At 39.9% G+C, this 16,187-nt stretch overlaps 1 protein-coding gene across 1 annotated transcript in view; it reads right to left on the reverse strand.

Annotated features, from left to right (window-relative positions):
* The window catches only part of LOC137258046 (phosphatidylinositol glycan anchor biosynthesis class U protein-like), a 48,908-nt gene extending 33,063 nt beyond the window's left edge, over positions 1-15,845 (reverse strand). Inside the window, exons 1-7 of the mRNA XM_067795591.1 lie at positions 15,676-15,845; positions 13,838-13,902; positions 12,882-12,950; positions 7,519-7,581; positions 6,944-7,047; positions 5,658-5,758; positions 5,204-5,301 (exon numbers count right to left, since the gene is read on the reverse strand). Coding sequence (XP_067651692.1) covers positions 5,204-5,301; positions 5,658-5,758; positions 6,944-7,047; positions 7,519-7,581; positions 12,882-12,950; positions 13,838-13,902; positions 15,676-15,805 — 630 coding nt within the window. The 5' untranslated portion in view covers positions 15,806-15,845. The remainder of the gene's footprint in view (positions 1-5,203; positions 5,302-5,657; positions 5,759-6,943; positions 7,048-7,518; positions 7,582-12,881; positions 12,951-13,837; positions 13,903-15,675) is intronic.
* Positions 15,846-16,187: the final 342 nt, after the last annotated feature.

A 16,187-nucleotide genomic window follows, 5' to 3' on the forward strand; every position in this document is an offset into this window, starting at 1 on the left:
TCATTCCGATATCAGTAGAAGGGACAGAAATTGCCATGGAATTGGATACCGGTGCTGGAGTTTCACTCATTTCAGCAGATCTGTACATACAGGAGTTCAAACATGTGTCAATCAAACCTTCACCTGTCCCTCATCTGGAAACATACACAAATGAGAAGCTACCACTGCTAGGAACAATAAAAGTAGATGTTAATTACAACTCTCAAACTTTCACTCTTCCGTTACATGTTGTTGAGGGGAAAGGACCACCTTTGTTGGGTAGAAATTGGTTATCCAAAATACAGATTGACTTGTTTTCAATCAAGAGGATCAATGCATCAGAAATGGATCCTGCTCGTGAGAAAATTAAAGAGCTGATGACAAAGTATTCTTCACTATTTGATGGAAGCCTGGGTACTGTGAAGGGAGTAAAACTTCATCTTGCTGTTAAGCCTGACGCAAAACCCAAGTTCTACAAACCTAGACCAGTCCCCTACTCCTTACAGGAAAAGGTTGGGGATGAGTTAGACAGACTAGAAAAACTTGGTGTCATTGAAAAGGTAGACTGTTCTGAGTGGGCTGCACCAATTGTACCTGTTCTGAAACCGTCAGGAGCGGTTCGAATCTGTGGAGACTATAAACTGACAGTCAATCAAGATCTGGAAGTTCCTCAGTATCCTCTCCCTCTACCTGAAGATTTGCTGAACAACATGAATGGAGGCAAGAAATTTACTAAGCTGGATTTATCTCATCCTTTTCAACAGTGTCTCTTGGATGAAGAATCCCGAAAGTATGTTACTATCAACACACATAGAGGACTTTACCAGTATACCCGACTGCCATTTGGTGTCGCTTCAGCACCAGCGCTGTTTCAGAAAGTAATGGATCAAGTATTGCAGGCCCTTCCAGCCACCGCTGATTTCACTGATGACCTTTACGTAACTGGGAAAAATGATAAACAACATCTGCGAAACGTTGACAATGTATTTGAACTGTTGGAATCTCATGGTATTAAGCTGAACAAATCTAAGTGCTCATTTCTACACACCTCAATGGAATACCTTGGTTGTCGGGTTGACAATGAAGAAATTCATCCAACGAAAGCTAAAGTTGAAGCTATCAGAGATGCTCCTCCACCAACCAATCTAACAGACCTGCAGTCTTTTCTCGGATGCGTGAACTACTATAGGAAGTTCATTCCAAATATGTCCACATTGTGTGCTCCTCTGAACAGATTGTTACAAAAAGATGTTGTTTTCGATTGGAACAATGAATGTGAAGCTGCGTTCCAGAAACTCTGTGTTTGTTGACAACATCTGATGTGCTTGTTTATTATGACCCCGAAAAACCTCTCGTGTTGGCAACGGATGCCTCTAGTCACGGTATTGGAGTGGTCATATCACATGTTACAAACAATGGTGAACGTCCCATAGCATATGCTTCAAGAACACTCAGTTCGGCAGAAAGGAATTACTCTCAGATTGAAAAAGAGACATTGTCAATCATCTTTGGCATACAACATTTCCATAAATACCTATATGGACGACATTTTACACTGTACACGCATCACAAGCCTCTGACCAGCATTTTTGGACCCAAAACAGGGATTCCAGTCCTTGCTGCTTCTCGACTCCAGAGGTGGGCCATACAACTATCTGCATATACTTATAACATCAAATACAAGACAATCAGACAAAACGCTAACGCTGACTGTCTGTCTCGACTTCCTCTGAAAACCACAGATCAGCCTCAGACTATGCTTTCCTTCTTGACCAGTGAAGCCACAGCGGTCCACACAGCCAAGGTTGAGCAACTGCCCATCACAGCAAAGGAAACTGCTGCTGCTACATCCAGGGTTAAACTTTTATCGAGTGTGAGACAGTTCACCATTTGTGAGTGGCCTTCAGATGCAGATAAGATTCCGGATCTTGTCTCCTGTTTCAGGAAGAAGGATGAGCTGAGTACTGAAGAAGACTGTTTGTCAGGGTAATTGTACCAGATCAGTACAGAGACAGCGTTTTGGAAAGTCTACATAATGCTCACCCAGGGATAGTTAAGATGAAATCGCTGGCAAGATTACATGTGTGGTGGCCCAACATGGACATAGACATTGAAACTGTTGTGAAGAGTTGTAAATCGTGTCAAAATGTTCAGTCTTCTCCAACCATGACCAGAGACAACCCTTGGATTTGGCCTACGAATCCTTATCAGCGTACTCATGTTGATTTTGCAGGGCCGTTTATGGGTGAGATGTTTTTTATTGTTGTGGATGCTCGATCAAAATGGCCTGAAGTGATACCAATGAAATCGACCTCAGCAGCGAATACTATTCAAGTTTTGAGACGGTTGTTTTCATCCTATGGTATCCCGGAACAACTTGTATCAGACAGTGGGCCACAATTCACTTCTGATGAATTTTCTACCTTTCTGAGGAAGAATGGAGTAAAGCACATTCAATCATCACCCTACCATTCAAGCTCTAATGGTGAGGTGGAAAGGTTTGTTCGAACTTTCAAGTCAGCTATGAAAGCAATGAAGCCTCACAGTAGTACTTTTCAACAAAAGCTGTGCAGATTTCTGTTGTCGTACAGAACAACTCCTCACACAGCAACAAAGACTACTCCTGCTGAGTTATTCCTAGGAAGGAGGGTTCGAATCCAAATGGATCTGTTAAAACCAAACCTCAACGAAGCCATGCAGAAAAAAGTATCATCAAATGGAAACTCCAGTCAAAGACACTTTCAGGTGGGTGACCCGGTGATGGTGCGAGATTATAGGGGTGGAACAGAAAAATGGTTAAAGGGTGTGGTGCTAAAGGCCCTTGGTCCTGTCACATACAGAGTTCAAGTAAAGGACCTGGTGTGGAAGCGTCATGTCGACCAGCTGGTTAATCTGGCAGGTGCGTCAGATATTGTTATGTCAGCTCCTACTGAAGATATCAGCACTGATGTGAGAAATTCTACCTCAGATGTGCAGGTAAATGTTAACTCGAGTGCAGATATCAGGGCGGCAACACTGCCAAATTCCCAATGTGATGTCATGCCATCTGCATCGCATCAAACTACACATAAACATACGGCACAAAGGATACCTGTCCCTGGAAGTCCAGTGAAAAGATATCCCACAATAGAGCGGAAAAAGCCAGAGAGGCTTTCTGATTAACATTCCAGTAGGGCAGTGTGAGTTAGTGTTGTGTGACCTGACGTTCCAGTGACCTAGTGTCATCGTGACCAGGAGAGTTAAGTGGGATACAAAGACATTTAAAAAAATGTTTTGATTCCCTTGAAACTGTTGGCACTAAACGCAGTTTACTTCAAATTCATTGGTTTAATTTTAATTACTTTTCGTAAAGAGGGGAAAAGTGTAGAATACACCTTTTGTTTGTTTTATATCTGTCTGCTGTCAACCATGTTTTGTTTAGCAACCTGGTCCCATGGCCTGGCCACAGCATCCCTGTATGCTGTAAAAGCCTGTGCAGTTCATGCGTGTGGCGCGCTAGCGTCTGTACTCCGGTAGCCATGTGTGGTGGCTGTAAAATAAAAGGACGAAGGTTTCACGGTGTTGTGTCCCTTGTTGGTACAGTTAGATGAATGAAAACACTACAATTCCTTCCTTTTTGCAAACCTTTCTTCTGTAAATCTTCCCCTCGTGAACCTTCCTTTTGTGAACCTTCCCTTCGCATATATTCCTCCTCCTCCTGTGATGACACTGATCTATTTCTGTGAGAGCTGTGGGATTCTGATGAATATCGAAGAGGATTCCCATCTGCTTGATGTTCTCCAATGCTGAAGATTTGTGGAGTGGCTAGATCTCAAAGTGTATTCCCATCTACTTGATGTTCTCCAATGCTGAAGATCTGCGGACTTGACTTCATAGTCTCTTGTAGTCTTAGGAACGTTAATGGAACCTTCTTCCTCCATGGCAACTGAGTCTTCCGAACGTTAGGATCTTCTGGAACGAGAACATTTCTAAATGTCATATTCCACAATGGAGTAGTGGGATGAGGATGTAGATCTCTCAGAAACACGTTCTTGTAGGCCTGTGTTTCTCTGAATGTTTGTTGGAGTTCTGATGTGCTAGAACTGAGGCAGTGTAGATGAATGCTGAAGCATCATCTTCTACATATGGCAGCTTTGATGGTGTTGTCTCTGGTGACAGAAACTGCATTGCAGGAGGCTGGTCTTCGAACCACTGAACAGTTGTTGTGATTGCAGGGGACAATTGTCTTGCCGTGGATTTAGCCTGGGTTGATGTTCTAATAGATCTTCCTGGAACTTCAGGCAAAAGTATCAGAGGATCAGCTTCATGTTTGCTTTGGCAGGAGGTACAATATCTTCATTAAATGTCCTCTGATGTGTTGTTTTACCGGAACGAGATGACTTCAACGAGGTTCTAGATGAAAACAACTTTTGTCTGCACCGCAGACAATATGAATGTGTGCTTTTCATTCTTCACCAACACTGACTCAGTAATGGCAGGCCTCTCCTTCGACATGGTTAAGTCCTGACAGCAACAGATGATTGCCACTGTAATGTACTCTGCAACTCACCTGGATTATGAATTTCAGTAGTAGTCAACAACATACGGTTGCTGGCATTATCTAGAGGTTTTAACACCAGTAGCATGAGATGACTTCCTCAACTGGTGCAATATAAATAACAATTAAATAGTGAATCTGATAAATTAATTGCAACACCAGCTGGAAGAACATGGATAAATGCATGAAGGGCACTGGGGGTGAGGATCAGCTGCTGATAACCGGAACCTGCAGTGACTGCAAGATTTCATCATACATAAACAAACTACATGATGAAAAAATGTCACAAAATACACATAATTCTGACATATAAAGAATGCTAATTATAACCAAGAACCATACACATAACACAGCTAAATCTGGATAATAGGATCTAAATATGAAAGAATAGAGTGCCACATACATGACTCCAGTGCTCCCCCAACCATCCACATGGGCAATAAAGGAGAGAGTGACAGGCATGATTAGCTGTGTGACTGTGCTGGCCGCTCAAGGAAGGCAAGTCATGGGTGAGTGAACTTTCATATCCTCTTCAAGGGAACTACAATTAATTCAAGTGTTTCACTATCATTCTTGTGGGTGGGGATAAGAAGAATAAGCATGAGTCTTTTAACTGACATTATCAATGTTTCATTTCAAACAAGTGACAAGTCTTAAAACCTCTGCAGTTCATTGTGAGACACTTACTTTATAAAATAGCAGTGCAACAGGCACAATGTACACAAAAGGATAGAGTGACTGGTAGGCTGCCAAAGCTAGGAACAGGGAACACAGGATCTCATTGCCTGAAACACAAATTTGGACAGTTTCTCATGTCACGAACAGACTGAGTATTTTTTACAACTTTTCATATCTGGCAAGATAAACATTCTGTCTTCTAAAAATGCAATTCTATCTTCTAAACATTTTAAAAATTCCTCTTATAGAAGTTTAGCATTCTAGACAAATGGAAGCCATGGGTATTCACTTTCAATAATGACCCATGAACAAACAAATACTTCAGAACCACCTATGATCATGTTACAATGGTAAGATGAAGAATATGGGCGCATACCAATCTCAGTTATTGTTTCAGTACATGCAACAGCCATCTCAGAACACAAAGGTTCTGTACATTCCTGACAATGTACAGACTGCCTACCTTGTAGTGCATTCAGGATAGTGAGCACAGTTGCCAGGTTGGTGAACACTGCTGTTGACTTGGAAAGACAAACTGCAATGCTGTATGGGTTCAAGAAATGCCTGAAAAATTCAAACATTTAGTTTTTCCCCTATTTGTTTACTTATCCGGACACAACAGTATGCAATATTCTTCCTTGCTATGATTACATAAAGGAGCAGAACAATGCAGAATTGTAGGAATGGACCTATATGGAAAGAATCACCATTTTTATCAGTGAAAAATGTCATCTTCATTAATATTTATAAAAGAAACCAGGAGCCAAATCTATCTCAAAATGGACAGGCATTGAGATTATCATGTCAAGTATGATTTGTAAGATGATACATGACACTTCTCTCCAGTAAAGTATCTGTGTTGAAGACTTTGAAGATTACAAGGGAATCACAGCCATATCTCTAACAGCTACTTTCTTAGAATTGTTTACACATGTATCACTGATTGTTCGAGCCATTTCTAATTAATGAACAGTTTTAATAAAATGAATTAGAAAATTACTAGAATTGTCTTATAATTATTCTTATTGTTTTCCATGGACAAATATCTGTTTATATTTCAATCGCGAAAATAACAGGTAGGTGTGAAGGTTTTTGTTTTTGGTATGAGTAACTTGTTTGTTTTTGACATGAGTAACTTATCAATGAATAATAATTAATCAGGAAAGTAGTCTATCATAATCTGACCCTAGGTCGTCACCATATAGTAGCCAATCATGGGACTGCAAATCAATCTCATACATATGCATGATACCAGTTTTCTCACATTAGTTTCTCAATCTCACCCACAGGTGTGTTAAAATGTCATTTCTTAAGATGCAGAAGAGTGGATAGCAGACTCAATGAATGTGTCTGCAGGGTAGACATGGTGACATGCCTTATGGAGTGGTATATCTGACAAGTATTCATCAAAGAGACTCACAGGATACTTTAAACACTTTAAGCACTCACTGATACGGGAAACAGGGAAACTAGTTGTTAGGACAAAGACTAGAGGGACCCTAAAGACTAACATAAGAAAACCTAAATGATAAACATGGAGAATCTATATCATAATTCAAGAGTGTAACTGACATGTCCTATCACTTTGGTCGAAGAAAGAAATGTTGACACATTAACACCGGGGCATGCTGGGAAGTGAACGCTTTGAATTTGTTTTTAAAATCACAGCAAGAAAGAAAGCTGTATACTGTTGTAAAGATATCAATTTAAAATAACTTGATTTAATTTCTAGCAAGGAAACATACTCACGCCACCAGAACATATGTCTGCAACCACCTGAGATCACTGCCTCGAAGAACTAGCTTCTCAACATTTGCTGCATAGTTGGATACGCCCTGTGCTTGTTTCTCCAGCTGAAGAAAGAGCTCTAGCATGACATGTCAGTGTAGATCATCCAAGAATAAGAAGTGTCAATTTGTTCACATGTAACATGGCACATGTAGCTCTACACCTGTATGGCCAGAGTGACATGCACCACTACACCTGTATGACCAGTGTAACATGTAGAACTACACCAGTATGACCAGTGAGAGATGCAGCACCACACCTGTATGACCAGAGTGACATGCAGCACTACACCTGTCTAACGAGTGTGACATGCAGCACTACACCTGTATGACCAGAGTAACATGCAGAACTACACCTGTATGACCAGTGTGACATGTAGCACTACAGAAGATTACACAGTGTGACATAAAGCACTGATCTGTTTAACTAGTGTGGTAGAATACCTCCATAGCCAGTATAACATGTACCGCAGCTAGTACCAGATTTATGAAAGAAGTCAAGTCAAAGACAGCCACCTGATGTAACAACAATCTTACCATATATCGTCCAAATTCTTTGGCAATTCTGGAGAGAACCATACCGATGAGTACATCCAGTAACTGCAAATGGTGTATTGTTTAAGAGTAAACATATCATTTTAATCTTAAACTGATCAAAATAACTGTGTATCTCTTCAGTCTCCAAAACAGAAAAACATCTCATCCAATCACATCCTTGACACACACAGGCACTATGGAAGCAAGCAACTCCATTTTCACATATATTAGTCTGAAATATACTCCTCAAAAAAGGAAACGCAAAGCCATATTGTATGGTAAATTTCAAATTTATATAATTCAGAAATTACTAGCAGTAGGAATGCGAAATTGCACAGACTTGAACAACATGACGGCACCCTTAGTTAGTGGCCAGTACAATTCCCAACGTCACATGTACCGTCCCACACAGTCAGTAACGGGTGTGACCTCCCTGCGCGGCAATCACTACTTGACATCTCATCATCAGGAATAGCAGCCCACCAAGTGGTCAACGCATCAGCCAACTGTTGCAGTATCTGTGGCTGGGGTTGTCGCCGTCGCACACGTCGATCCAATTCGTCCCAGAGATGTTCTATAGGGTTCAAGTCGGGGGATCTGGACGGCCATGGCATAACGCTGACATTGTTGTTGGCAGGTTAGGCTGTGGTGATGCGTGCTGTATGCAGGCAGGCATTGTCCTGTTGAAAAACAGCGTTGATGTTGGTCATAATGAGGACAACGTGCAGACGCAAAATCTCGTCCATGTAGCACTGTGCCATCAGGTTGCCTCTCACCTGCACCAAGTGTGTCATAGCATTGTAAGAGATGTCGCCCCCACATCATTACACTTCCATCACCAAATCTGTCAATTTCCTGTATGCAGCTCGCTGCAAATTGTTCACGTCTCCTACGGTAGACACGAACCCTTCCATCTGCTCTGCAGAATAGGAATCAGGATTCGTCACTGAACCAGACATTCCTCCATCGTACTTGAGGCCAGACCCTGTGTGTCTGACACCATTGGAGTCAACGCTGTCGATGATTCAGTGTCAGAATGACACCTCGAACGGGTCGTCTTGGATGCAACCCTGCCTGTTGCAGACGGTTCCGCACAGTCTGGTCCAAAATTCTATGGTGACCTGGTATTGCCGAGGCAGTAGAGGTGGCAGTGGTCGTTCTTTGGCGTAGGTGGCGCAACAGGATGTAGTGGCCCTGGGCTGGAGTAGTCACCCTTGGTCTGACGGACCTGGGTCAGTCATGTGTGGATCCCTGCTGTTGGTAGCGATTCCAGAGTCTGGATATGGTGCTAGGGGACACATTGAAGAATCTGGAAACCTCAGATCTGCTTATGCCAGCTTCCACTCGCCCAATAGCGTTGTTCCTCTGCTTCAGTCAGTCTTGGCATTATTCACATTGGGCTGGCAGTTGTAACCAAAGTGGAGGATATTCGGGAACCCTACACTTTTATAGAGCTGGTTGTGCATGTTGCACATGCAGATCATGAACTTGCTGTGGTGACTCAAACAGACACAGTTGCGTTTTGGCGATTTGTCACTTTTGCACACGTCTATTGGAAATGTGTGATCTTAATGAACATTGTTTGATGAAAATGCATTCCTTAGGCTGTCTCAAGCCATATGTTCACCTTTTGTAACACAAAATTTCCATTTGCATACATTAACCAGATATATTTCCCTTTTGCGTTTCTATTTTTGAGGAGTTTATATTCATATATACTCTTCAAAAGAAATAGGGGACTTATTTACGATTAAAAATATTTAGGAGATTTATCGGAGTCAATGTTGATATGATATTATTGAATGTTTTGAGAGTGCATCAAAATTTGCACTTCCTTACAACCATAGTTATTTGGAATGTAGTCACTTTTAAAAGATGACTGGTGCATTTCAAAACAAAAGACTACAAAGGAACACTAACAAATGTGTGATGCAGATGAGTGTCAAAATTGTCAATATCAAGAATGGGACCCCATGCATGTGTATGGGGCTACTGCATTGTGCATGTGCATATCATGCGTTGTGTTTAGTGGTGGTAATAGAGGGAAATGGTGGTGTGTTCATAAGATGCTTGTCCTTGAAACATTTACACTTCCTATACAAACTGAAAGTTCATTATCCCCTACTTTTTCTGAAGAGTATAGAAGAATGGAGATACTTGGGTTTGAGTTTTAGTGTAAGAGTAGGAATATGTATAAATAATATTGTGTACTTTGTTCAAACTCACACTAACTGCATAATCACACTAACTGCAAAAATGTTCATCATGAGTTGATCAGAAAACATGATTCTTCCTTTGGTAACTTCTTTTTTTTATTTTGGTGCAAAAAAAGTAAATCTTGATTTTGTGGATTTGGTAAGACCTGCATGGCAATTAATTTTAGCTGATCTTAAATTGGGTCTCTTTGCAAAGATTACGTTGTAGACTTAACAACTGCTCTGAAGCATAACATGGGCCAGGGATTCTCAGTCTATGGACAGTATGGTAATGGGATGCCTAACTTCACGTGTCCATGTGATCTTGAGCGAAATGATTTTTAATTCTTTAAATTTTGTGAACTGGGCACAATTCTTCCTCATATAAATTCCTCATAGAACATAGATTTCCTCTGGAGAAATATCCTTGGTTGGTGACAATATTAGTTATATGCTTCACACACGAAGCCTGATCAGTTCTGGTCTTCAATGAAATCATTTGGCCAGTTTAGAAGTCTCAGAATTGGATGTCTTGCTGTTGCTACTTGATTTTATAAATTATGTTGTCAATGGTCAATAAAGACAAAGCCAAAATGAGTCTCAATCCTTCATTTACAAAATCAGATAAGCAGGATCACTGCCAGTGGACAAAAGGACATTTGTGAGCAGGCTGTTGAAGTATTGTTTGTCCAAGCCAATGTGTATGGAGACGAAACAAGAAAAATTGCTATTTGTTTGCTGGCTGCAAACAGACACTTTAACAGACAACCCAAACATAGTGTTGCACCTCAAATGTTATGTGATGCACCTGGACTGGCAGGATGCCTGAGACTGAATCAATGAAACAGTATTCCCCAACTTTTCTGTTGGGCAAAAACAGAGAGAGTGACCAGTTAACCTGAAAGACCACGTGGTTCCCATGCCACTGCATGGAGCAAAGGGTTTATTTATGTTCTTTTGTCCTTGGGGAACCCACTATAATGAGAGACTAATGAGATCAGCAATTGGTAAGATTCAGGATAAGGAACAATTATGAATACACACTACATTATGTATATATACCTAGTTTCAGTCATTATGGTTTGTTATATTACTGGAAAACAAAAAACTACCCAACACTTAGACAAAAGCCAGTCAATCAAGCAAATAATCGATGAAAAGACTCAATTCCATCAGTTCCACTTATTGTAAGATAATTTTCCTGTAGCGGTATATATCAGCTGTTCCAGAGGCCCAGATAAGCTGCAAATCCAGGTAAAATATGCATACAAAATTTCCAATTACAGATTAACTGTAGCGCACCAATTACATGTTTAAAATGTTAGATACCCGAACAGTTTAAAACATATGCGAAAGGAATAGATTCATAACAATCGCTTACACATTGAACAAGAATCATCAGAAGATGACATATGCCCCCGGCTAACACATATTTGAAAGGACAAATCATCTGAAGGTTACACGATATTTTTTAGACTAAGTTTGATTCGTTTCCATGGAAATCAAGAAAAATATAAATGCCATATATCAGTAAACAGCAAAAGGCACCACTTCAAGATCTGTCTCATATATCTGCCAAGACCTGTTGAAAGATATCAAAACTGATTGTGCTCCAGAAATAAAGCCAATCCTTCCCTTTTGAGATTAAGTCAGAATTGGTTCCATGGAAACTAGAAAAAAATGACAGAACTTTGTAAATAGCAAAAGGCACCACTTTGTGGTCTCACATATCTGCCAAGTTTGGGTGAAAGGTTTCGAGTTGTGCTCCACACACAAAGCCCATTCCTCCACTTTGAGATTAAGTCAGAATCCTTTCTGTGGAAACTGGGAAAATGATAAAGCACAAAACCTGTACATAGCAAAAGGCACCACTTTAGGGTCTGTCACACAAATCTACCAAGTTTTGCAGACAGATATTAGGAACTTTTTGAGATCTGCTCCGGAAACGAAACACACGTCTCACTTTTGAGACAAAGTCCAAACTGTTTCCATTGAAACCGAGAAAATAATCAATCACAAAAACCTGTAGTACCGAAAGGCACCACTTTAGGTTCTGATTGATATATCTACAAAGTTCTGCAGAAAAATATTGAAGAGTTTTTGAGTTCTGCTCTGGAAATGAAGCCCATCCCTCCATTTTGTGACTAAGTCCAAAACGTTTCCATGGAAACCAAGAAAATTATAAATCACAAAAACCTGTAAATGGCAAAAGGCACCACTTTGGGGTCTGGCACACATATCTACCAAGTTTTGCAGACAGATATTAGGAACTTTTTGAGATCTGCTCCGGAAACGAAACACACGTCTCACTTTTGAGACAAAGTCCAAACTGTTTCCATTGAAACCGAGAAAATAATATATAATAAAATCCTGTAGTACCGAAAGGCACCACTTTAGGTTCTGATTGATATATCTACAAAGTTCTGCAGAAAAATATTGAAGAGTTTTTGAGTTCTGCTCTGGAAATGAAGCCCATCCCTCCATTTTGTGACTAAGTCCAAAACGTTTCCATGGAAACCAAGAAAATTATAAATCACAAAAACCTGTAAATGGCAAAAGGCACCACTTTGGAGTCTGGCACACATATCTACCAAGTTTTGCAGACAGATATTAGGAACTTTTTGAGATCTGCTCCGGAAACGAAACACACGTCTCACTTTTGAGACAAAGTCCAAAATGTTTCCATTGAAACCGAGAACATAATATATAATAAAATCCTGTAAGTACCAAAACGCACCTTTTCAGGTTCTGACTGATATATCTACCTAGTTTTTCAGAAAAATATAGAACTCTTACATGCCTGGGGGGATAAAAAGACATTGATTGCTATCCCATTGAACTGTTAGTATAGGACTAGTGCTGTACTGTCAGTACAGGATGAGTGATTTTATATGAAATCATTTCCGTTATATTTCAGGTAGTTCTGATGAGGTATCACATAAGGCACTACATACCTGCTTAGTAAACTTACTCAATAACATTATACTTAGCTGAGACAAAAACCACTGAAATACCCAAACATTTGAAAGCAATGGGTAGCTGAAAATGAAATACCCACTAGACATCCATAATACCCACTCCCAAAAATTTCAGTGGGTACAGTACCCACATGAGCTAAATCTTATCTGCAGCTCTGGCAGTTCATTCAAAAGACTTGTTCCAACTCACAACAAAGAGTATGTCTGTCATCTGTGGCACCTTGGCCACACACTGGAGCAAGCGCAGGAGGAGGGGTGTCTGCAATATAACACATGTGACACTTTAAGCCATCAGCAGGTTGAATGTATGTAGGTAGAATGATTCCAACAATGCTGACAAAATGTAGTAAGTGCTCGTTAGTCTTTGCAAGCCTGAATTCACATATCCTTTAATTTTTTATGTAGGGTGCAATTTAAGCTCCCCACTTGTTAATATTTTCAAGACATCTACTCAGATAATTTATCCAGAAATATTATTTTATTCTCTAAAACCTTTAAACTGTGAAGATCCAGCCATCTGAAGACCATATGTCAGCCACCATACACAGGAAGCTACTTTTGCTATTGGTTTTCTGGCTCTTTGTCATTGAAGAATGTGTATTTTCACTAGGAATAGTACTATTACTTATGCTTCATCATACTGCATCACTAACTTGTGCAACAGTTTACCCAAACAAGAGTCGTAACAAGATGACATATCCCCCAGTACCTACATATTTGAAAGAGCATCTGACAGTTACTTGATGTATTTTTAGACTAAGTTCCATGAAAATCATGAAAAATATAAATGCCAAATATCAATAATGGAGCCCATCACTCCCTTTTGAAACTAAATCTGAATTGTTTTCACAGAAATGCAGAAAAGAAAAAGGCTAAACATCTGCAAATAACAAAAGGCACAACCTTAGGGATTGCCTCACATATCCACCAAGTTCTGTTCAAAGGTATCAAGCTTATTTCAAAGGGTTTTTGAGTTGTGCTTCTGAAACAGAATATTGCTGAGTGTGGCATAAAATGAATTCACTCACTCACTCCACACACTCTGCCTCTCTTTGTTCACTGGTTGTGGTACAGTGGTTTTAAAAAAGACAGAATGACAGGCAAGAAATAAGAATAGTTTGCATGGGTTTTTTTTATCACACTTACCTCATGAAAAATATCTCCTGTGTATGGGGAAATGTAAGTGTCTTGTAGAGCCATTCCTTCTTGAACTGAAACAGTATCAGTATTTTACCTCAATTAGTGTGATTAGTATTGTGAAAGTATATAAAACAAAATACAGAGCACCTCTGGAATTCAGCACCACAACTTATTGTCAGAATGTACTCTACTGTAGATCAGATGTCACTGAGACACACATCCAGTTTGTGGGAATCCATCCATCCCTGTCCTTTGGAATGTTAGCCCAACAGCCAATCACCTGAGCTTCGTCCACACTGCTACACAATGCACATATTTATGAGACATTTAGGAAATAATCGAATAGATCATAAACAATTACGAAGGTTGCGGGTAGCCTTGATGTCTCATGATTTGAATCTACGGATAACTGATCTGATGTCATTTGACACACTCACCCCATATTGTGTGGTGTAGAACGAGCTGATATGGGGCAAACTGAAAGTGGCTGTTGACGTCAAGCACCAGATGTCAAATTCATGGTGTATATGAATTATGTGCTTTAAAATAAATCATTTGGTGATTCTGTCACAGAAAAGTGTTGTATTGAACACTGTAACTAAGGATAATATGGATCACACTAAGAAGTGATGGAGGTAATGGCTGATGGGTACTGCATTCTTACAGCTTCAAATGTAATGATTTAAAAACTTGCCAGACGTTGCAAACAGTTGAATGATATAAGAACTATATACATATATCAGTTCATATTTATAATTCATTTAGTCATATATGATTGGTTTGGAGAGGGAAATATAAATATATTTAAAAGAAAAGTGCTTTCATAAACTGGTATGTGCCAAAATGCACCAGTAAACAACTACTGTAAACTCTCACAATTGTTGGGCTTATTCTATGCTATAGCTAGTAGAGATGAAACATCAGTGAGTGGAGCTTATATCCAAACCCTGAGCTGGACAACCTTGTTGCTCTGCCGGCTTCATAAGTCATTGTTTGGAGAACATTCATAGGAACAAAATCACATAAAGTTACGTAAAAGGGTAGATAATGACATATTTGTAAAGTTTGTGCTGTACAAAGGTGACCCTAAACACACAGGGACAATTGTTGACACTCGGAACACTGTTCCCTTTTGCTGGTGTTATAACTAACATCATTTGCCACTATCAATAGAATTGTAAAATTTAAATTATGAAAATAATCACTAAACAAAAATGTCTGCAAGTGTGCTACAATTCAAAAGAGAAATTAAACCTCTCACTTACACATTGTTCAGGATGCAGTCACTGCTAAATAACAAATGACTCCACATTGTTGTTTATTAGTACGAAATTATATATTCTTGAAAAGTGGAGTCTATGCCTAAGAAAGTAGGCCTATGTTATTTCTTTCATTAAACGTGCAAACCTAAAACCTCGAAACAATCCCGAGAAATAGAATATCTTTCAAGCCCGTGCTACGGGCGGAACTCTTACCTGTAAGTATTCTGACAATCAACATTTTAGGAAGAAACCGAAAAATACCCTAGTCGGTACACACAGGAACCCGATATCTTTGACGTGAGTGTATATCTATGATCTATGTTTAACCAACAGTGCGATATCGGGTTCTTGTGTCTGTACATGGTCATTTTTTTTATTTTCACCGCTTTGGAACGTGAGTAAATGCATTATTGTTTTGCCCAGAACAGGTAATCACACGCTACTTCCGAAAATAAAATCCATGACCATGTTCACGACCTGTGGCTTACTCAAAACATTTGTTCAACGATGTGTCTCATCACTGTCTGTTGCGTAAAGATTTCCAAATCATGCCTGCGGAATAGTGAATGACATTTGAGCTACCTCGTTCCCACGATGTAAGAGGTGTAACAACTTCATTTCGCGACGACAACCACTTGGGTAAAGATGTTCTGAATAACCACAAACGAATCAGTGAGCCGAACAGGTAGCATAAGATGGCTTGGTACGCCATGACACTTCCTTGTTGGGTTCAAAAGCTGGAATCGAAGTTACCAAAAGACCGCGTCAGAAGAAAACGAAAGATGATCGTGCTTCGAAACAACATTTGCAGAAACTACAATTCAATCACCTGAAGAATGGGTGAGAAGTAGCCCAGAAACGTCATGTTATACAATAAAGAAGAAGCTGCCATCCATATACTCGTCTTATATAGTCACCACTCATGGATCTCCCTACATTTGAAGAAAAATTCAAAATTACAGTGAAGTATATATTATAAGGGTAACGCTATTTTTCAGGGCATTATCATTTGCAGAAGCCCGAGGTCTTTCATTAACTGCCCGACGAAGGACGGCAGTTGAAAAGACCTCGGGCTTCTGCAAATGATAATGCCC

The sequence above is a fragment of the Haliotis asinina genome, chromosome 12 (genome assembly GCF_037392515.1).
Source record: "Haliotis asinina isolate JCU_RB_2024 chromosome 12, JCU_Hal_asi_v2, whole genome shotgun sequence".
NCBI classification, from domain to species: domain Eukaryota; kingdom Metazoa; phylum Mollusca; class Gastropoda; order Lepetellida; family Haliotidae; genus Haliotis; species Haliotis asinina.